Genomic DNA, 22,614 nt, shown 5'->3' on the forward strand with positions numbered 1-22,614 from the left:
CGTGGTGCTTAGTTGCTGGCTGGGGCTAAACCACGACAGCTGACTACTCCCAGTCACCTTCTTGTCCTCCATGTGCCTGGAAGTAGTTTCCAGGATGAGTTGTTCCATCATCTTCCCAGGGATGGAGGTGAAGCTGACCAGCCTGTAGTCTCCTTTCAGCCCTTTTTGAAGATACAAATGGCATTTGCTTTCTTCCAGTCCTCAGACACCTCTCCCAGTTGCCATGATTGTTCAGGGTTTAGAGTGGCCTTGAGATGTTATCAGCCAGCTCCCTCAGCACTCATGCCATCAGGGCCCGTAGACTTGTATATGTGTGTTTTAAAGGCTTTTCAAACATTCTTGTGCTTTTGGTCCCATCTTGCATTGTGAAGAATATAGAGAATAAGCTTTTCGCAACCAGTTCTATTCCTGAAATGCTGTGGAAGTTAGAAGACAAAAGCCAAAATGAGGTGGCATTAAGAAGCATGATCATTTAAGGATTCTTCCCAGGCTATGCAGGAGGCCTAAGAAAAAGTGACCTTAACCCAATCCTAAAAATGACAATTACAAGCCTGACAGCTTTACTAAGCTATCTACTCAAGCATATTAAAGATGTTTTGCAGTGAGTTCCCCATGTAGTCCTTCCATTTCTACCTCTCTATGGCTTTTCTTGAGAGCTTGCCCACAGTTTTCCTCTTTTACCCCAGTACCCTATTGACTGCTTGCTCCTACAATCACACAACCAAGGGCTATGTCCCCGTGCTGTGGCAGTTATGTGGAAAGTGGGATAAAGAAAACTATCCCTTTTTCTGGGGCAAAAAGAAGAAGGAGCCTTGCAACAAGGCACCTCTTGAATTGGAAACATAATCTGTTATGTTAGGCAAAATATTCAGCTCCCAGGGAATAAAGTCACTTGATGGCTTAGACAGACAGATAAAGCAGTTATTTGTGTTTGGCTCTGGTATATGTATGATCTCAGGTCAGAGCTCTTTTAACCTTCCCATTGACTAATGCAGAAAAGATGAAGATTTGCAGTGGCAGTTATTAAACCAGTACCCCCTCCATGCTGAACTGAATATGCTTCATGTGGTGTAATGTGACATAGCCAGTGGAAACAGAAAATAGAAAGATCATTTCTACCTGATTAAAGCTGTGTTTCTGTTACCTACATGGCAACGGGCTGAAGAAAAGATGAGGCCAGCTCAGCTAAATAAAGAGAAAAGTAATTTCTGTAATTCATATTTTTCCCCTGATTGTGGTGGAGAAAGTAGAGGGATGTGAGCGTTTCAGTGAAGAGGACTGAGATGTCGTTCTCTGGACTTCTCACTGATTTTGACAGCTGTGATGATGTGAGAACTACACATGCATTCGGATCCAAAAAGAGCCAAAGCAAGCTATTTATTGAAGTGAGAAATGTTACATATTCTTATCCTTAATCCAGTGCTGAAAGGCAAAAGTTAGAAAGCATTGATACACAGCTTAATACACACTTCAAGAAATGTTCTTTTCAGGCTTTACGTCAAATGCCATCATGATTTTTTTTTTATTTTAGTTGTTCTAGGAATAGTTATTTAAAAATGGAAAGTTGAATATGACCAGACTTTGTTAACATTGAAAGTTCATGAGATAGCTTTTGTAAAGCTAACTGTGTAGTTTGCATTTTCCTAACTCCTCCAGCAGCCTCTTACCGCAATTTACAGCCCAGGTTCTGTAAGGGAATACATGGTTTTCCCCAAAATCAAGCTTTACAAGGAATGTTCTTTCTGCCCTCTCGTGGCCACAGGCCATTTTTGCAGTTTTGCAACCACGGGAATTTCAAAGACTTGCATTGCACTTCAATAATCCCAAATGTCTTGCTTTTACTTTAGAGAACAAACATAAAATTTTGTATCTCCAAGCCAGTTTTTCTGTATACAATGTACTTATGTATATCTTTCATTTGAGTACAGCAGCTGACTGTTTAGATTGTCAAATTAATTACATACAATTTTCTGAGTTTTACCTCATAACCTGGAATATGAAGATGTGACTTGCATGTTAGAAGAACCAGGTAAGGATCATTTCTTTTCTAATCACCAAGGTAATTTTAGTTCAAGGGCCTGTGCCTCACTTTTGGCCTGTTCATATGAAAATTGTTGTATAATTGCACACAGAAGCTTTTTCACGCCTTCAGTGATTCTTTAACTTATTTATAAGTTAAATTGCACTCAATTTCCGTGTCATGTCAATCAATGAATAAATACATTGATTCCAGTGGAGTTACTTTAGATTTATCCCAGACTGAGGGCAGGATCAGGCCACAATGCCAATTTATTGATCCTATACAGTTCAAAGGTTACCATGTATCCCTTGTATGAATAATGCTATCAAATACAGGCTTATAGAGGGTTGTATAGTTTCAGTTAAGGCCAAAGTGAGTATCACCTTTTCTGACAATCAAGTATACAGAGACAGAATAGGTATACATGCATGCACAGTGGTGTCTCTAGTGCTTGTTAGCTGGTGAGGTTCTGAACAAGAATTTTGTAGCCGACTTGTGAGATCATATAATGCAATAGTGATTTAAGAGAACAGTATTGTACAAAACAAGACTAGATTATTCATTGTCAAGATAATACTAAGGAGATGAGAATATTTTGCTGTTATATATTGGAAAACTGTGGGGAAAAAGCCATTACTTCATACATTACTTGCAAACTTTCTCCTATGTGCCCCTTTTCACAGTCAGCCCAAGTTACCATATCCTCATCTCTGTGATTTCAGGGGTAACTAGGAAAATCACCGCTGCACAGGCACAGCCTGCGCTGCTGTTGTGCCAGTGCCAAACTGTGCACCATCTGCACTTAGCACGAGAGGGAAATAAAGACCCAGAAGTAATTTATCACTAGTTATAAATCTGAGATGGGGGTGGGATCTGCAATCCTCCAGGCTGTCCGTGGGGATTCATAAATTCATATGCAGTATAAATATGTGCAAGAATACATTTGTTAGGAAATGTCTTGAAATATGGAACTTCGAGAAGCATACGGTGGTATGCTGAGCCGAGCCAGCACAGGAAGTACCTTCTGACGACCGTCTGCTCTTTTCCCCTCCCTTGCCCACACAAGACTGACACTTCTAGTTAAAGAGCAATTCAGAATCACCTGCATTCACACTTCCTTATTTCAAGACTTCATAAACCATATGTGATCCCAGTATAATTACACTATAGGTACCCTCGTGTACCTTCACTGGTATTTAATTTCTTCACAGGCATCTAAATTAAAGTTCTGACTTTTCTTTCATAGCTGCCAAAAGAAATCAACTGCTGAATTAGGCTGTACCATTTCATTTGAGATGCCTCTTGAGGGAGAGGCAAACTTGCAGCTCTTACAATTGATGATGGTCTCTAAGGGCAAGTAGATACATAGTCAAAAAGGTAACCACAGTCAAAAACAAGCTCAGCACCCAACATATGGTTTTATTTTTTCCTTGAGCCTCTCTCTTCAACAGCAAGGTTCAAAGAAAGTTGGTCTCCATTCTTTTACAAATAAAATTCTTCCTATTGGTCATATGATATAGTTAATTCTAAGCACTTTTATTACCCCAAGATGCAGGTGTATTTTATGTACCCACAGAGCTGAGCAGCTAAGAGAAGCAGCTGATTTTAAAAAGTTCCTCTCTGTTCTCCTTCACTAATTCATGCAAATAGGCCAGCTAAGGCCTGCTGGGAATGGACAGCACATGGAGCTCATCAGACCTTACTGGCTCTGTTCAGCACCTCCACAAATTGTAAATCTGTTTGTTTTCAACTGAAAAATTAGTATAAAGCTCCTCAGAGTTATGACGTATTGTATACTTTGAATCTCAGAGATGCAAAGTGATTTAATATGTTTTCTTTGATGTGAGGCAGGGTGGCTTTAGGAACTAAGGGTCAAAACCCAAGCAGAGTTTTGAGTTAGGATATGCCTAATAGTTGCCTCTGGTTTTGAACCACTGTTCATCTATCATTTGTTACTGGTATATACACAAATGTAGTATTTGCAAAGACAGATATGATGACTTAATGTGCCCTACAATACATGAATTGCATTATGCATGTCTGTGCATCTCTGCTATGGTATGCAGCATGTGAAGTTTAGCTCCTGTTTCTAATATTTAACCATTTCTTTCTTTATGGCTGAGGTATCAAATATACGTGAGGAAAAAGGAGAATAAATGTTTAGCAGTACATAAAATGTAAAGCTGTAATTTAAAGGATTGAAAATATTTCTTATTGGGTTATTGGCTGCCTCTAGCTATATATGTAAGATCAACCCCCTGGGTCCATCTGAACTGCAGGAATTCTGAGACAAGTGAAGGAGGGAAGTTTCTGATACATGCTTTGCTTTCAGCTCTCTTTGCTGAACCATGAACTGACTTGTGTTCGTTTTCTGGCTTATGCCTATAATTTTCAATGTGTTGAAGAGACAAAGTGGCTGGATGTCATACTAAGGACAATGAACATGGTAATTGATAAATGTAGAAGTCAGTTGTTATGAGCATCAGAGATGCTCATCATTTATCAGAGATAAATATATTAAGTGCAAAAGCTTCAAAACCAGAACAGGTGTCCTAAATATGACAAAATAGGGGGAAAGAGCTAAGTGGTCAGCAAGTTCCAGAAGATGGGAATACTTAAAGGCTCCAACCTACCTGCACCATTACTGCTATTGACTAGGAAACCTTCTGCTGTATCAAGTGACCTACACTTGGTGAGGGACTTGGGGTCAAAGTTGTAAAGGTATATAACAAAATAGAAATAAAGATTCCTTTGTGAAGTAACAGTTTTGTCTTAGCTTTGCATCTCCCAAGCTTGAAGAACCGTAGAATCACAAAAAAGTCTGGGTTGGAAGGGTCATCTGGAGATCATCCGGTCCAAACTCCTGTTGAAAGCAGGGCCTTAAAAGAAAGAATTATCTGCTGAGGTGCTGCTGTGTGAGACAAAACAGTACTTGGGTGCCTCTGAAAATCTGGGATGTAGCAAAATGAATTTTCCTGTGCTGGGTTTTTCTGACCTATGTCTGTCTTAGTCACCTGACGCCTTTTTTAGGACTTGCAAACAGTGGAAGCAACCTTCTGCTTTTCCTTTTACTTTTACTATCAGTAGGTTGGAGGATGGTCATAAAGGAATAGAATGAACTTGAATAGCATTTAATACCTTCTGGTTTTAGAAAACTGTTGAGACCATGTACTTTTTTATAATACAAGTACAATGGTAGCGTACAAATATATCTGAGTTTTCTGAAAGCCTCTCTAGAATATTTCTTCTACCAGTTAACTGTAGGGCTCTAAGTGGATAGTTGGGATTTTTTGGTGGTTTTCACCAAAATTTTAATTGGATATAGTTCCAGGTAAGTCCATAGGACCGAACTTCTGGCTAATCACTTCACAGGATCCATGTGCGTAGGTATGAAAAGAAGAAAAAGTTTATTTTACAGTGTCCATTGTTCTTTGAGATAAAACACACATAAGGTTACCTTAAGCCTGTTTTTCCCTTCCTAGTAGCACAGATTTTTCTCATCCGTATTATGTACTACAAAAGATCTGAGTGGCACTAGCTGAGGCCCTTCTACACCTTATGTCATCAGGAGAGCAGCACAAGTGCGAATTGGATATCTACGGGTGTCCATGCATCTGTGCTAGATGTACTTTAGTGGGTGTCACTAATGAAAACATTTCCAATTCCTGCTAATGGGTACTCTTGAAGAGGGGGGAATTTTTAAAATATTTTTTTCAGTGTTTGGAAATTTCTGGTGGTCTGTGATGACCAAGGTTGGCCAGTTGTCATCTTTTGAAGAAAATGCAAAAGGCAGTTGCAAAAGCAGTTGAAGTGAATCTAAGACTAAAAGATTTCAAATGCCAGATGCTCAAGTCTTTGGCTTCTTCTGAGGGTAAAACAACAGTGTCTCTTTACATTCCACTAAATCTGTCCAAATGATATATTGAAATCAACAACATGATGAGCCCTTGGACTTATAAATTAATCAGTAGATTGTCATCTGTCCTCTCTATAAGCTTAAGTCAGAATCTAAAATAAGCCTGGTGTTGTTTTTGCATGGAGGCGTTAATAACAGACATAAATATTACGTGTATGGCAGGAAAGGCTGGGAGCTCCTGAACCCTACTAGAATTCATGCTGGTAAGCCTCGATAGTCTGTCACTTGATTTACTTGAGTCCTTTCCTTGCTTTTTCCCAATTCATGAATAATATCTGTATATGGATAATAAATAATCTGGTGAGTAATAGCTATAGCAATGTATGTTGCCTGTTGTGCCCCTTCTCTTCCCGTTGCACTACCCAGTGATTGTTTTCTTGGCTCACATGCTTTCAAACCAAACAGAAATTTTGCACAGCATAGCATAATTCCTCCTTTATGTACTTTTCACCTAGCTCTTCCTCTGCTGAGGGAAAATAAATCAACAGCCATCTCCTGTATCTGTGCTGTGGAGCTTGCAATAAGAGGGCAACCTAATTGTACTTGCTGCCGGGCCAATGTTTGAGCTTCTGCTTTCGTCCCATAGCAGCCATCATTAATGCCAATTGATATGTACCCTTTCCCTGTTGCTAGGTGACATGTGCCTTAAAAAAAGCAGCTCCTATTGCTGCTCAGGGATTCTCACAAATCTTGTTTGCTCTTGATTCACATGATGTGCACTGAGGTTTGCAGGACCAGAACACAACTCAAAGTTCAGGGCATTTCCTTCTGCTGTTCATTTGACTGTAAATCACTAAAAAATCCCACGGTTTTCCTGACTACAGAAAGAATAACATCCTGTTGTGGTGGCAGGCAATGGCAAGGCTTCTACTTCATAGGCTGGGTCCTGGACTTTTCCCCACATAGGCAATTTGTTGACCAGTGTCCTTCAGCATGGACTTCGCTGCAGTACCCAAGTGTTATGCTCCAAAACTGGGGTTTCACCAGCATTTGTTAGGTAGAGTGTTTTCTGAGACTCAGAGAGAAGCTCAAAGATTGGTTTGGGACTCTTACTTTCAAAAGGTACAATCTCTTTGTTTATAATCTGTTTAGATGTCCCTATCTCTTTGATATTTCAAATCTGAGTGAGTATAGAGACTAGATATTCTCAGAACTGTGGTCTCACTACCTTGGATTGAATTAAATTAACCAGACACAGGTTGAATAGTGTTGTGTTTCAAGCAGTCATGTTAACTTTGTAGAGGAACAGCAACCCAGGCTCTGTCCCAACTATGAATTTATCTGTTAAAAAGGATCAATTTGATCAGGATTTTTTTCACGTTCCTCTAAAGATATGTGGAATGTAAGGATATCTGGTTACTGGTTATTCAGCATAAAAGACTAAAACAAGAGACAGGAGAAGTAATAAATTAAACTCTGAGATACCCAGACCCCAAGGAAGAGGAGATAACAGGACAGTAACAAAGAGCAGAACTCTTAGATCACTGATTGATGGGACCTCGAAGGACCCAATCAATGCCGTTAGGAGGTTCAGCCAGAGCTCTGTAACTGGTTATCATGGATCTCGTGGGGAAAGAGCAAACTCACAGTGGGATATTTGAGAGGGCTTGTAGGATCACATAAAGCTTACTGTGGGATGTTTTAAGGGACGTGGGAAAGTGCTAAACTTATTTGGGGATGTTTAGGGGAGAGCCAAAGACAGTCAAAGGGAGGGATCAAGATAGATGGGGGAAGAACAGGCATGGGATAATGGGGAAGAGAGGGGATAAAATAAGTCAGCTGCATGCAGTCAAGCTGCTGTCAGTATTTTTTGTCAGGCTATGCCCTGTGCCTGATCATCACAGTGTGTCCTATCTTCTTGTTAATAATTGAATGTGCGTCTGAGTGTGTTCTCTCTTATGTGTGCGTGTGTGTGTGTATGATCTGCTAGCAAATTTCAAGCCAGGCTAGCTGGTGAGTAGAGTGAGTGGTCTGAGTGCCAGCAACTGGAGATAGAGACCAAGAGTCGAAGGGACCTGCAGGTCTGAGGGCTAGCAGCTGGAATCATAGAACCTTAGAATCATAGAATGCTTTGGGTTGGAAGGAGAGGCTGATTGTCTGGATACCAGCTATTGAACAGACTGATCATCTAACAGCTGCTGATGAAGGGACCCATCTGTATGTGTGATTCTAATATGAATTTAAAGCTGGACTAACTGGTGAGCGGGAGAAGAGGTGTGGGAGCCAGCTACCAGAGAGACCATAGGTCGGGATAGTGGAGGAATCAAGGGTCTGAGAGCCACCTGCTGAAGAGACCACTAGTCTGGAACAGCTACTGGAGGGACCTGTTTGCGTGTGTTTGGGTGGGAGATCTGCTAGCAAGCTTTCAGTCTGATTAGCCTGTGAGTGAGAAGAGGGTCAGCCCATTTGTATGTTTATGTGAGTCTTGTTGGTGTGTATGTGGAGACTGTAAAGGTGCTGCTCTCTTGTCTGTTGGTAGTTAGCTGTGGCTGTATAGTGTGTGTATGTACGTGGGGTGTGTTTTTTAGGGGATGCCTAGCCCCACTGTTGGCCAGCCCTGGTGTTAAGGTAATGCAGCATCTGAGGGCCAGAAAAAAGAATCCCTTAGATCCTGTAGTCCACCAGATTTGGCTTCCCTGTAACAGGTGTGAATTCAGCTTCTCTTCACGGCTTACCGAAAACTCGGTTTTGGAGGAAGCCTAAACACACAATATTCCACTTAGAAGGGAATGGTTTTCATAAGAAATAGGAAATGGAAATATGGACTTATGATGGAGTAGCCCCTTCCAAGTGTGTATCTGGTAGCTATACTGTCATTCACATTAACAGAGGGATTGGGACACCCACAGCGCAGATCTTGTAGGACATTAGGGAGGGCATTATCTCAGATATAAAACCCAAGATAATTGCATTACAGTATGACTTTGGTTAGATGTTATTCCTCTGTGGGGGTCCAAGAAGCTAGGTTTTATTTGTGGCAAATTCTTGACAAGTCGCCTTTCAGATTTATATCTAACATGACTCATAAACAACAGGAAAAGTGCTTTCTCTACATTTTACTTGATTTTCTTTTTCTGCATATGACAAAAACGGTACTGGTGGTTTTGATCCTGCTTCTGTTTGTTATTCACATCATAGGCTTTTTTTATTTGTACTATGCTTCTTTATTCATACTATGCTGCTTTTAATTTTGCTTAAGCTGCTTTCAATTATACAGCCATTGTTCTGAAATCAGGTTTAACATCCAACAGGACATAAGTAGCACAGAAGTAAATAGAATTTATACTGCACTGCCACCGAAGTAAACTACTACTACAATCACAACTATTATCATTGCCTTATACGTCAAGGGTTTGTACAGACTAAATACGTTATTCATAACATGAAGGCAAGTTTGCATGTCAGTTCTCATATGTTTCCTTTTCATGACCTTTAGTTTTGAAAATACATTGCAGCTTTTCGAAGTCTTCCAGTTTCTGTCTTCATGATTTCATTCCAGTATTAACATAACTGTTGAAATTCATATCCCTAAAAATATCAGAGAAATAAAGCATAATCTGTTATAATCAGGTGAGACAGTGAGAGAGGAATGAAAGGAATCAAATTAAATAAGAAAGAATCTTGACTTCTGATATATCAGTTATCTTCCCTGGCCTGACCTTCTACTTTACGCATGTGTCAGATGCAAGTCAGTGGTAGCAACTGAAATTTGGTTCCAAGACAAATGTATAGTTCAGATAAAGAAGCAGATATGATAAGAAGGACTGTTATTGAAAAGCTGGTTTAAAGTATTCTTAGTAATGAGCAGGAAATTATTTTTCCTATCCTGAAAAGATTTCTGAGATGGCAAAAAAAATTTTTCATCTTAACTTGGAATGAAAAATCAAAATCTCAGACACTGTCTCAGTAAGACAATTTGGAAAAAAAAAAAGGTTCAGATGAGAAAAACCCCAGCATTTTCAAAATGCTGCAATTCAGCTTGGACTTTTGTCCTTTTTTTAACTGTAATTTGCATAAATTTAGAAAATAGAAGAGTAATTTTTAGGTAGTTTTGTTTGGTCATTTTATAGTGCTGAAATGGGATATTTTAATGAGTGTGAACCTTTTTTGCAAAGCTTTAAACTTTTCAAAATAAAACCTGATCTAAAAAAGTGTTGTCAAACCTTATCATATGAACATTTTTGGCTTTGGCTATTTGGCATCTTCTTGTTAGAAAAGATTTCATAAAGAGTTTCTCTACTAGTTCTTGTGATGAGACTTTTTGATTTGATGAACTGCGAATCTTTCTTTTGGCAAATTGGACTCATACTGAAATGCTTAGGGAATATCCCTTGAGGAAGTCTGGTTATATTTGATCATCGCTAACCTGATTTAATATGTATTTTAATATATGCTTGAATGCTTGCATAGTATTACCTGATTCAGATTCCTGAACATCTTGAGACAGACTGATGGACAGTGACTTCCCAAATCTCTGTGGCAAATTTAGAAGTGACTGACTGGAACTTTTAACAAGTGGAGATCTCGCAAGCCTGTGTGATACCTTTGGAGCACGCCTAGGTATGTTGTCTCCAAAAGCTCTCCCAAATCTCAGAGGCAAATTAGCAATTGGTTTAATGCTTCTTTCTTCTGGATAATTTCTTCCAAACCTAAGAGGTAAATTAGCAACTGAATTTGGCATCTTGTTTACTGTAGGAGGGTTCATTTTAATGATATTTTTTGATCCCCAGTCTTTCATTTCTTCAAAATTGAGACTCCTCTGCTTTTCTTCCAAGATATTATCTTTAATCTGAAGAAAAATAATTTAAAAAAGGATGCTATAATTTTACAGGGCATTACTCCAGCTACCAATCACACAAAACATTCATTTTCACATCTCCTTAGAAAGCTGCTGGGTAACACTCGTTTTTGGATATCTAGTGCTTTTTAGCTGTATTTGCTAAACTCCATTGTAGTGTGAGCTACTTCATGTGGATTACTTCATAGGCAGACATTGTCCTGCTTACCTTTTCAGTACTCTGACCACAAGAGCACAGCTCCATATCAGTATCCACAATGTTCAAATGGTGTCAGTTGGAAATATTTCTGGGCATAGGTGTCAGGACCTGTGCCGTCAGTTAAGTGTGGACAGGAATCATTGTCAGGTCCATATTTGCTAATATCACCAGCTGAAGCTGTCTGGAGGGGAAGGTGCTGACTATATTTAGTGACTTGACACAGACCCAGCCTCTTATTCATCTGGTCTGGATGAACAGGAGAATGGGCCAAGCTACCTGAAGGTGTAGCTCATTTCTTCCTAAACAGTGGGTGGATGCTTTTGACCCAATATCCTGCCGGGCTAACAGCTAGGGAAATGAATGGAAAGCATTTGGGTCAAGTCCACATCATGCCTATTCTGGCCTTGAAGAGATTGCCCTGAGCTTTAAGTTACTTTAGTCCTCCACTAGTACACAAGATGCATTAGGAGCTCCTGGGCTCCTAATTTTTGTGCAACCAGAACAAAATCTACTTTCTGTGTCTACGATGGCATACAGTGAAGAACTGAGCCTAGTATATTACCTGTATCCTGATGTAAAGGGCGGCTGTTGCCTGAAAAATAGCTATATCAACATGACCCTTTCCTATATAGCAGTGGTCCTTCCCTGGGCATATTGAAAATCACTTATTTTTGCAACAAAACTAAGATTCCAAGCCTTAACAGCAAGTATGTACAAATATGTTTTTTTAATTTCAGCTAAAGACACACATGCTACTAATCCTAATTTCAGTTCCTTATCCCCATTTGGTGACTCTCCCAGGAGCTTCTCCAGCTACTGGGAGAGAAGGGGAATGAACCATTCTAGTTCATACTCCATGATTAAAATACTAAATAAACCATCCCTCTGTTGCACCTGCACACTCCTTCTGAAGTATATAAAAGACAGTGAGCTGAAGACCAGAGGATTTCACTAGCGTAATTAAAGTTGTATTTTGGTTTGAAGGATCTGTATTACACCAATGATGATGAATCAAAAAGAGAGGTTGGCTCTCATTTCCCAGGGAGTATTTGCAGGGCAGACAAGAAAAATAATACAGATGAACTGTGCAAATTTGATTTGGCATCTATTGAGACATAATAAATGGGCAATCCTGCAAAGATATTTTTATAGTCAATTTCCAGAGTAGAATTTTAAGACCATTAACTATATTAGATTTATAATGTTCTCTGTTTATCATTATTCTTTGAGTATTACAAGCATGCCTTTATTAATTTTGGATTAATAATGTGTCTGTTATATTATGTGCATAAAATGCCAGACAGGAATGTTAATTGAGGCCCCACTGTGTAAGTAAGAAACATTTCAGAAAAAGTGTCAACCTGATCACAAGGCTGTATTGCAAGAAAATTGAAACATGAATTGATTTACACAGTATGTCTGTCTGAGCAAATGAATTTCCTGAAAATTCTTTCAACAAGCCTTTTTCATACTGCTAGTGCTGTCATGCTGAAAACCACGCAATGAGTTAGGAGAGCCTTTGCCAAAAAACTCAGTGCTCAGGATCTGACCCACAGTTCCCCCGAATAATGCCATAGTAATACAGATCTTACCTCATAATATTTATCATCATCGTCTTCTCTGCTCTGCAGACTGGACTTCATCAGTTCATCTAGGCACATACTATTCGATGTTAGAAAGACCACTGTAGCTAAAGCAAATAGAATAAACTTCTTGGTTGAAATGACTTTCATTTTTCTCAAATTAAGCTTACTTAGAGACCTCAGAATCTGTACAGAAAAGAAAACTGCCATCATTTTATATGATCAGAAAACAAAAAGATTTTGTTCCCTATGACATCAGTCTCAAAAGCTTTAATTCTTAATATTAATTAGGGAAGTAATTTGAATGTATTTGAAGAATGTTGGGAATTTCTTTTGTGAACCTTTTTAACTAACATAGCTTCTTGTTAGGGACACACTGACTTTATAAATATTTTCTTCTGGTGAAGTATGTCTTAATTAGATGAATTTGAGAGCCATAACAGTAGGGACTTATAACAGCCACAATGTTCCATCACTAGTAGACAAAAACACCTTGTTTCATTCTTTTGTATCAGCATTCTCATAAGGATTCTTCAGCTTAAGTAGTCCTTTTGGACCATATCATGCTTTTTGATAGTTATGTACAATTAGGGACATTTGGCCCATTGAAATCAAGTGCTGTCTACTGAAGTGGTTGATCAGGTCGTAAGAGATGTTAAGCATCAGTGAGATCTATTGACGTACATAGTGTCTATGCTTTAAATTGAACATGTTAATTTGTGTTCAGACTGAATTAAGAACATGTTTTTAAAATTCTGCCCATCAGTTAAGTTTTTAGAAATTTCAAAGGTCATGTTATATCTATATTCTTAAGGCCAAATTTCCAACAGCAAGTTTTAAAAGGCATCTGCCACTTTCCTGCATGCAGTGAAAGCACTGGACTGCCTGTGCATGTTCTGTTCCAGAAGGGAATTCAGACTGCACATTAAATGTGTCCTTAAAGCACACATTGAATTGGTTGCTAGATAGGCTGGTGAGCCAGACTGCCATAAGAAAAGCATACTGTGTTGTTCTTCCATTTGTTATTCTTAAGTTCTTTAAATGATTGCCTAAATCTCATATGTTAATACTTAAAATCAGCTGTATAAGGAGAAATCTGATTGCACATGGTAAATACTCATACTGGAAAACTGGACTCTAGACAAGTTATTTTGCAGTTCAACACCAGCGTTGTAAAATGTCCGTTCCATCACAGCACTGGCAAAGCTGTCCCGAGAGAACATGTTTTATGCTGTGGGCAGCATGGATAGTATGGATTGTTTATCTGTTGACAGTATGTTGCTGTGATTACTGCGCTGTGGAGCTGAAGGATATGCAAGTAACCTCATTTTAGAATTAAGTTGGCTGTTTTTCTGGGTTTAAAGTTGTCTGGCATGCATGGAGTCATTTCTGCCTTAGATTCTCTGAAATTGAGATCCTGGAGGCCTTAAGTGGCTTTGTATTAGAACTAACAAGATACTCAAACCTCCTTTTGGACTCCTGAGAACCACATGTATGTGGTATGTTGTATGTTGGAAACTGCTCTGACATGACTGCACCTCTAACTTGACCAAGACAACAGGAAGCACTAAACCTATCACCTAAATTGTTTACTAGAGCCACTTAAAGTGAAAAAAGAAGAAAAATAAATTGCAGTGAATGATTTCCTTAGGAGAAATAACAGCTCCTCCTTCTTTCCCTCTCCCACAGTTTAATCCTTATCGATAGCAGGAGAAGCAGCAAGCCCCAGTTCTCCAAGCTTGGACCATCTTGTCACCATTCCCTGTAAATGAATGGTCCCTGTATACCCCAACTCCTGTAATTACTGGGGATCATCTAGGGTAGGACAGTGTGTTGGGGGTGTCTCCTTGAAGGTGACAAGAGTAAGCAATTTTAGAGGGAATTTGAAGCCTTCTTGAGGAGAGGATGACTTGAGGGGGCTGGGGAGATGTTGCACAATGCCTACTACCAGACCTTTATACTTTCTCTGGCAAACAGTGGCCTAGATAAGCAGCATGTGTGATCTTGCCTGGTAATTCCTGTGAAGCACCGCTCTCTTAGACTGGCTTCATTGCCCACCCACCTGTCATCATTCCCTATATTGATTCCAGATAAATAGTGTACCTGCATCAGAGAGGTGCTGGATTTACTCCCATGAACTCTCTGAATGCTGGGAGACGAGTTCAGGGATCAGGAGTAATCCCATGCCCGAGATAAGGGCCACTAGACTTTTGGACACCAGAGCATTGGTTTGCCATGCCAGCTGAGCTAAGGCAGTGGGGCTGAGACTAAGGGGTCAACCAGATGAGAGTGCTGACCTGGGAGCCATATGTAGAGGTAACATCTAGAAGCACAGCTATGTGGGGAGAGCTGGGAGGGTGTGTCTACGCAGGTGGCTTGCTACTGGTATCTGAGGTGAACCTGCCTGGCACAGTGTGTGTAGGGAAATGCCTCCTTTCCCAGGGGAGGGGGAAATCCCATTGACAGAGCTGGAAGTGAAAAGGGAACAGTTTCTCTCAGGTGAACTTTTCTAGGTGGAGCGGGTGTGAAATATTCGGTCCATTTTTTATGTGACAGGAGACCATTAAGTTGTTAAAATAGATGAGAATGGTATTAGTAAGCTAATTAGGAGCCCCTGTGAGAAAAGAATGCATTCTAATTAGTCACTGGCTTTTGTGTGCTGCTTTCCCTTGTTGTTGTAGACATTATTTACATTCATTTGCTCTTTGTTTCTTTGCTGTGTGTAATCCTTCTGGCCCTGGCTGACAGCAGAAAAGGTTGCGTTCAAAGATCTGGCACTTCCTTCAGAAAACTGCTGGAAGAAGTGAAGTGTGATGGGAATAAGCACAGTTCTGCATAGTCTCAAAGGACAACGCTTCCCCTTTGCATTCTCTGAGACTGTTCTACAAGGTGTTGTTTTAGAGTGAGATGTGGTAGATGGGGAGGGAAAAGATACTGGAGCAGTAATGATTCATGAAGAGTGGTTGTATGTTCATACATGAACAGATGTATATAGGAAGTAAGAAAGCATCATCTGTCCTCAGAGTGCCTTGGTATTAGTCCTCCTCTCAGAGTAGGTGACTTTTCTTTTTTTGAAAATAATAAACATTCTTGGCAGGGAAATGGAGTTTTGGGGATACCAAAATTTTGATATTTGCAAATCTGGGACAAAGTCTTTGGAAAACAGAGGGAATAAAAGGAGGTTGTAAATGGAGAAGACCTCTAAAAGGAGCCCATGTCCTCTTAGTGCTCTGGCAGGTCAGGGGCAGTAATTGTCTCTTTTCACTGAGGGCTAAGTGCGGGTTCCTAACTCTCCGGAGCCTCATGTCAGGGGGCTTCTATCTGTGGGAACAGATGGATTTTCCAAGTTCCTTTTCTTTATGGTAGCAATAAAGACAATAACGAACGTAATTCATGCACTAATATCTATCTAACATGTGGTCATTTACCATTGGGCTTTCCTTTTACCTAGCTGCTGGTTTATGAATCTCTCTTGATCAATGGTCTTTCAATTAACTGTGTGAAGATATTTGCTTTCTAAATTAAATGGAATTGGCAAGATACAAAAACTCTCCTGCATTGTTTGGCACAAATACAAATTCTGTTTTCCCTGGACAGAAGAGGAAAATATATTGCTGTTGTCTAAGCCACATCAGGCTTTCTTGACATTCAGTTTATCTCCTATGTATATTGATTTTCTAATCAACATAAAGTGAAATTTTCAGGTGTTTTGCATGCCAGGCAGTCAGAGAGTTGTACGTCCTTGTACTTTCTTATGGATTAATTTGCCTTTGATGGCTCTACAGCAAGAGCTCTTTGGAAATTTCAAGTCAAGCAGTTACGATGGTTGTTCATTATCTTTCCTGAAGAAGGACTTGTCAGACCCTAGCACTCAAGTACCAGAATGGATAATGTGAGCACTCTTCATCAATGCGACTGCAAATTCTGCTGTGTTTAGACTATCTTCAGTAGTGGCATAAGCTGGCCCAGCAGACTTCAAACTGAGGCAGCTGAGACATCCTGGCATGATCTATTAAAATTATTTGCGGAGGGAAGACACATTTGTTGGTGGCAACAAACAGTGTTAGAGAAGAGGGCTGTCTATTCTTGAACTGCTCCAGCTTGATCCACAAAGGGTCTGATTAAGGCATATGGAGGGGAGGGGGCTCTGATTATTGTTGAAAACAACTTCTGAGTTCCTAGCCTCTTGTCCCACACTTTTTTTGTCTTGCTCTTACATCACTCGTCAGTCAAGCTATTCAGAGGACTTGACCAAAACTGAACTTTTGTTCTGAAAATTCCCCAGTTAAATAGGAGCAAACCCTCCCATCTACAGGAGAAACAAGCCTCACAGGCAGGACCAATTTTACGAGTTTTCCTGCAGGTGCGTGCTACAAACTAGGACTAGCGCTTGATTCTTTTTTTCTCTTCATTTCGTGTAGGCAGGCACAGGAAAGAGCATTTGTTTTGGCTTAGTGGTACAACAGTAAAGTGGATCTGATCTGTGATGAGTTACTGCAGTGACTTGATGTATATCTACTTTAAAAATTTGACATTAAAATGTAATTAGTAGTAATGGCAAGAGAAGCTCCATTTCATAAGCAACTCAATGCACACTACATTATTTGATTCCAGTGAAAGAACAAGTTTTAATATTTCTCTTTCTTTATATAAGAATATACTGATAAATCCTTATCCATTATTAACAACATATTCTGTGAAAATTGCATGTTATATGACTTGTGTCACCAATAAGCATCTGAGCATTTCCATAACGATAAATCATTCATAATATATTCATTTTGCCATTATGTATTATGTGACCTATTCTATGGCTCATTTCAAAGTAAGAAGATTTAAAAATGTATAATTTTTTTCATTGGCAAGCAATTCTGTTAATTTTTCACCCATTCCTATGACATGCAGTAGGTTGTGCTGGCTTTGCTGTGTTGTGCTTCAGTTCTGGTGCATAATCCAAGGTGTATTTGCCCGGAATATATATGGCTCAAAGCAGATAGTTATACCTCCACTGCACTCAGTTATTCTGACATTGTATACATATGTAGGCCTAGCGTCCCTCTCAGACTGACAGTAAATATTTCAGTGATCAGGGGAACCAGTGAAGCTTGGTTTCCCATGACTTTGTGATTGAAGAGTAAATGACAGTATGTATTCTCTGAGGTCCAGTAAGGATTAACCTTACTGTAGGATCCCTGCGTGAGCAGCGTGTCTATCCTCTCTTGCTGTGCCTGTTATCATGAAGTGGAATTTCAGCGAGACTTCTCCCTGCCAAATTCAACTGAACTTGGCTTCTAGCCTTGAAAGTTATCAAGGGTGACTGACAGGCACACACTTGTGCACAGAGAAACAGATTTGCCTCATTTCATTAGGAAACTAATACTAAATCAGAAATGACTCTGCTGAAATACCACAGGTATAAAACCTCAACATCTGTAAAATTACTGTGGGCACAGTGATAATTTCTGTCTTTATTAATGAGGCATTAGCTCAGCTTTTGGGATTATTTTGCTGAAGAATAGGGGAATTTACTCTACTATGAAAGCCCCCTTCTTCGTGTACTATAGCTTGGTAAGGAAAAACAACCTTTGTGAAACAGCCCTCTCTGATTTGCAGAATCAGACCTTCAGTTTTAAACCAGATTTTCATCTGCATGTAGCTCTGAGCTTTCCTGTTAGCTGGGTAGTAGTAAAAAAAGGAAAATGCATGCAAATATCAAGGTAAAAATAGTCTTATTTTAAGGTTAACCCCTATGAAACGGTCCCCAGTGTTAGAAGATATTTTCCCCCTTGATTAGCTAAATCCAGGATATGAATATGCAACTTCACATTTTAATAGGGTTTTTTTTGTTTTTTCCTTGAGCTTTTGGAGCAACAGAACAGCGTGAGAGACAGAAAACAATGAGAGGCTTGAGTTATTATGGTAACAAGCTGAAAGTGACTTTATCTTCATGGTAAATAAGGTGTGAACAATAATTCCGGATTAGACAGGTTCTTCAATTATACATTCGTGTTAGTAATAAAATAAACATGTTTTCAATAACATTTGGGATATAAATACATTCTTCTTTTTTACTAACTACTCTGCAGAGTATAATACTGTACTTACCAATCTGCTACAGTGTGTAGCAGCTCTAGCCCATTCTTGTCTATTAAAAATTAAACTCTGTTGCCATACATTATTAAAAGTGCTTTGGTTGGCTGCAAATCAAGAAAGACTTCATAAAGTCTTAGAAGAATGAGAAATCTGATTAAATCTAGGGTGCACATGCAGCAATGGAAAGTGCATGAAAAAATACAACATTAAATTATGTCTTAAAAACTCTTTCAGGACTTTAAAAAATCATTAGCAGCTTTTATTCAAGTTAACTATTAACCAAGGGACTCTTAATAGAGTCATTATTCCATGTTCTCCCTTCCCTTTTTCAGCTTGGAACCTGTGTTAGTTATAGATACAGATGTCTTCATTCCTTGTTCTCCTCTTTTTTAGAATGATGTTTTTCTAGAAATATTGTGTTCATTTAATAGTTCCCCTATGCCTTCTATATAAACACTGAGATGTGTGAAGATTGCACTATTTATTAGCTGGGTTGCAGGGTCTGATTTTCACTTTAGGAAAAAATGTAAGCAATTTAGGAGAGGAAAAAAATTAAAACAAAACACCTGTGTTTCTTGGAGGGAGAAAGAGGCTGCAAGCATTTTACTGACAAAGCTGGAGAAGCAGGTCCAGCTTATTTGAAATAAAGCCTCTCTCTTTTTTCCCTTAATGTAGCTTTTTAAAGGGAAAAAGGGAGAGAAAAATCTGTTCTTTTCATCCTTGCTGTTTTATGACAGTGGTGTTAGACAGTATCCTGGAATGGGAAGTAGCATTTCACTGGGAAGTACTGAACTTTGCATGTGGTGGTGACGGAGCTGACTGTGCCATCACTTGACCTGGAGCTGAGCATTAGCCACGAGGCTTGTAACAACTCTTTACATTGTGGAAAAGTGACAGGGAACGTGAAACAGCACAGCGGAAAAGTGACAGGGAACGTGAAACAGCACAGCCAACACACTGGGGTCATGGTCCACGACTGGGAGTTATTTTTGTTGCTTGCATAGAAATAATAATTCACAATCCTAGCTCAGAATGTCCCCATCCCACCACCATGAGCACAGGGAGAGGTGGGGTGGACTTCTGCCTCATTTCAGGCACGCATCTCCTTGTGTCAGGGTCATGGTTGTGCTGACCTCTGGTAATGTGGGCCACCAAGAGGTAGCCTGCTGCTCCTTGCCAGCTCCAGAGGCTTGCCAGCTCCTGCCAGCTCCCATTGCTGTTGACCAAATAAGCTGGAACCAGAAAAAGGCTTGACAGACTTCTCTGCTGTCATCTCACCTGGGAAAGAAATGAGGACCTGCCAGGAGCCAGGAAGCCATCAAGCAAGTCTCCTGCCAAGGCCACCTGCCAGGAGAAGGGTCAAGGGCTTCTCAGCTGATTGAAGTAGGGCTTGGGAAGAGAGGTGCCAACTTGACTGAAAACAGGCAACATTAACAATGCAGACAGTTGTCCGATTATTGCAGATTTTGTGCAGTTTTCTTTGAAACATGGTACTGGATATTGCTTGAGATAGCATGCTAGGCTAGCTGGACAGGTTTGCTGCTCTAGCAGTGAAATTTTTATAGCCTTGTGAAAAAAGAGTCACTCTTCTCCACTACTTTCCCTCTCTCTCATTTTTTTTAAAATTATCTGTGCATCCATGTTCATCTGAAATATGGAGGACAGATTCTTGTGAAGATCTGATCCCTATGGTGTGACCATGGGATCAGAAGGTTTCTAATGAGAAGACTGGGGATGATAAGGTACAAGTGAGTCCTGGAGCCCATGCACTGGCTGTTCTGCAGCTCCTCTGTGATCTCTCAGGGCAGTTGAATGGGGAAAGCCCATGAAAAAGTAAAAAAAAAACCACTGAGAAGACAAATCTATCACCTGAATACAGGATGGAACATGCCATTTTCAACTCAAAGGATCTAGAGGAAAAAAACAGGATTACTCATGTTTAATTCCTGTGCTGATTTGGGGCCCATATATACTGAAACAGCTGTGTGCAACCTCACTTTTGTTTTGAAAGAGAACATTTGAAAACTGTTGCACAGTGTAACCCTAATTTATGAGTAAAGAACATTTATTGGTTCTGCTAGGAGTTACCAGTAGTGCCCAACATTTCTGGGATGGGCTGGCAATGGCCTGGAAGAGTCACTTTTTAGTTCTTGATGTATTGGCTTGGGCATCAGGTAAATATATACTGGAGGAGGTTTTAATACCACACTGTTCCTCAAAATCCTTATCAGATGCCAAGTCAGTTCATTTGCTACTCCATTCCCTGAACCTTGCATAGATTTTCTTAGAGACAAAAATCAAGGGGTTTTAGTTCCAGTAGCAAAGGAGCTCTGCTGGCGGTTGCTGCATGGTAAGGGAAGTGCTAGGAGCAATGAGAGCTGTGTGCCGTGCCTGTGAAGGAAGAGAGTAAGAGGCAGAAAGAGCAGGAGGAGAGCAAACCTGGACCATCTGTGCAGGGAGTCAATCCAAAAGCTCAGTTCCTTGCTCTGTAAAGTGTAAGAACTAACTAAATTTTGAGTTATAGGGCTATAATTCCATCGCTGGATTGTGGTGACTGTATAAGGCCACTTGAGCTTTGCTCTTACAGTTTATGATATCACCACAATCCCCTGGTGGATTTACAGCCCTGTAATTTTTTACAGCAGTGAGCTGTTTATTTTTCTATTTACAACAGTACATCACTGGAGATATTGATAACAGTCACCTAGTTCTATCATATAGTTCCCTATACTCTTGCATTTCTTTTTGTAGAACAAATTAAAATTGTTCTTTAGGAGCAGGCTGCCAGAGGCTGGGGGGAGAGGGAGGAAGCTAATTTTCTGCCTCTCTTTGTCTCTTTAAAGACTGTTTAATTTAGCAACTATTTGTCCAGACGCAGGAGGGCATAATGACTACCAATTTCAAATCACTGTATGACAAACAGCTGTATGACTCCCACTTCCACATATTTTCTTTTCTCTTTCTTGCCCCCTGCTGTATATTAATTCCTCGATTAAGGTTCATCTCACCAGCCTCTCGCATAGGATGTCACCGTAATAGAAGGCAGAGGGGAGGTCAGCATGGTATATCACAGGCGGACGCCAGGCCTGAGCAAGAGGCAGGTCTTGGGCTTGATCCCACCCTCCCACCCTCATGCCATGGATTTTGGTTCAGAACAGATGGACGTAACTGTTAATTTGATTATTTGTGAGTATGGTGGGGAGGTAATCACAGCAAAAGGGGACGAGCACGGTAGGTAGCTAATTTAAGTGTCATGTGGTAGGCTGCTGTAGCATCAGAGATGTGATCTGCTCCACAGGTAACTGTGCCAATTACTTAGTGCAAATAAATAAATATAAGTGTCTAACAATCAGCTCAGCTGGACAATCTACCCATTGTACCCCGAGCACTGAGAGCGGAGGCATCACAAACTTGGCAGCAGTGCTGGGGAGCTCCTTAGGAGAGTTAAAAGCATTTGAATAGAGAGGTTGGGGATGGCCAGAAGCTTTTGGTTTTGATGAAAGTAACTGACCTTGACATTTAGAAAACCTCAGTATCTTTACTAACATCTTGCAGTACAACTTCAAGTGATTTTGCTACAGGTCAAAAAGTATGTCAGTGACCAAGAAGAACTGAACCTCTGTCTCCACATGCAGACTAATGGGTGTATAATAGACCTATCTGCAGGACTGCAATTTTAGATGAACACAAATTATTGGAAAGGACTTTTATTACGAATACCAAGTTATCTCCAGTTCTAATTCAGAAAAGTACCATTGCAGAGTCATAGGATCAGTCACATGCAGGGATTTTTTTTGTTTCTTTTTGATGTAAACAACAAGATGCTAGATGTGACACATGATAATGATTCTGTCTTATTCTTCAGTCTGGGATGTGAAGAAATATGCTAAAAAAATCTATCTTGATATATCTGTTTTGCCAAGAGTCCTAAGATAGGACGTTTGTTTAGGAAAAAAACCCACGTAACCCCCTCCTTGACACTAAATCTACTGATTTAGATCATAA

At 39.9% G+C, this 22,614-nt stretch overlaps 1 protein-coding gene across 1 annotated transcript; it reads right to left on the reverse strand.

The window, feature by feature from the left end:
• Positions 1–6,131: 6,131 nt before the first annotated feature.
• NPVF (neuropeptide VF precursor) lies at positions 6,132–12,666 on the reverse strand. The gene is made up of 3 exons (XM_075728246.1): positions 12,526–12,666; positions 10,353–10,725; positions 6,132–6,325 (listed from the first exon to the last, which is right to left on the reverse strand). Exons 1-3 carry the CDS (start codon positions 12,664–12,666, stop codon positions 6,132–6,134), a joined length of 708 nt encoding a protein of 235 aa, XP_075584361.1.
• Between the last annotated feature and the right edge of the window lie 9,948 nt (positions 12,667–22,614).

Source organism: Pelecanus crispus, chromosome 2 (genome assembly GCF_030463565.1).
Source record: "Pelecanus crispus isolate bPelCri1 chromosome 2, bPelCri1.pri, whole genome shotgun sequence".
NCBI lineage: Eukaryota > Metazoa > Chordata > Aves > Pelecaniformes > Pelecanidae > Pelecanus > Pelecanus crispus.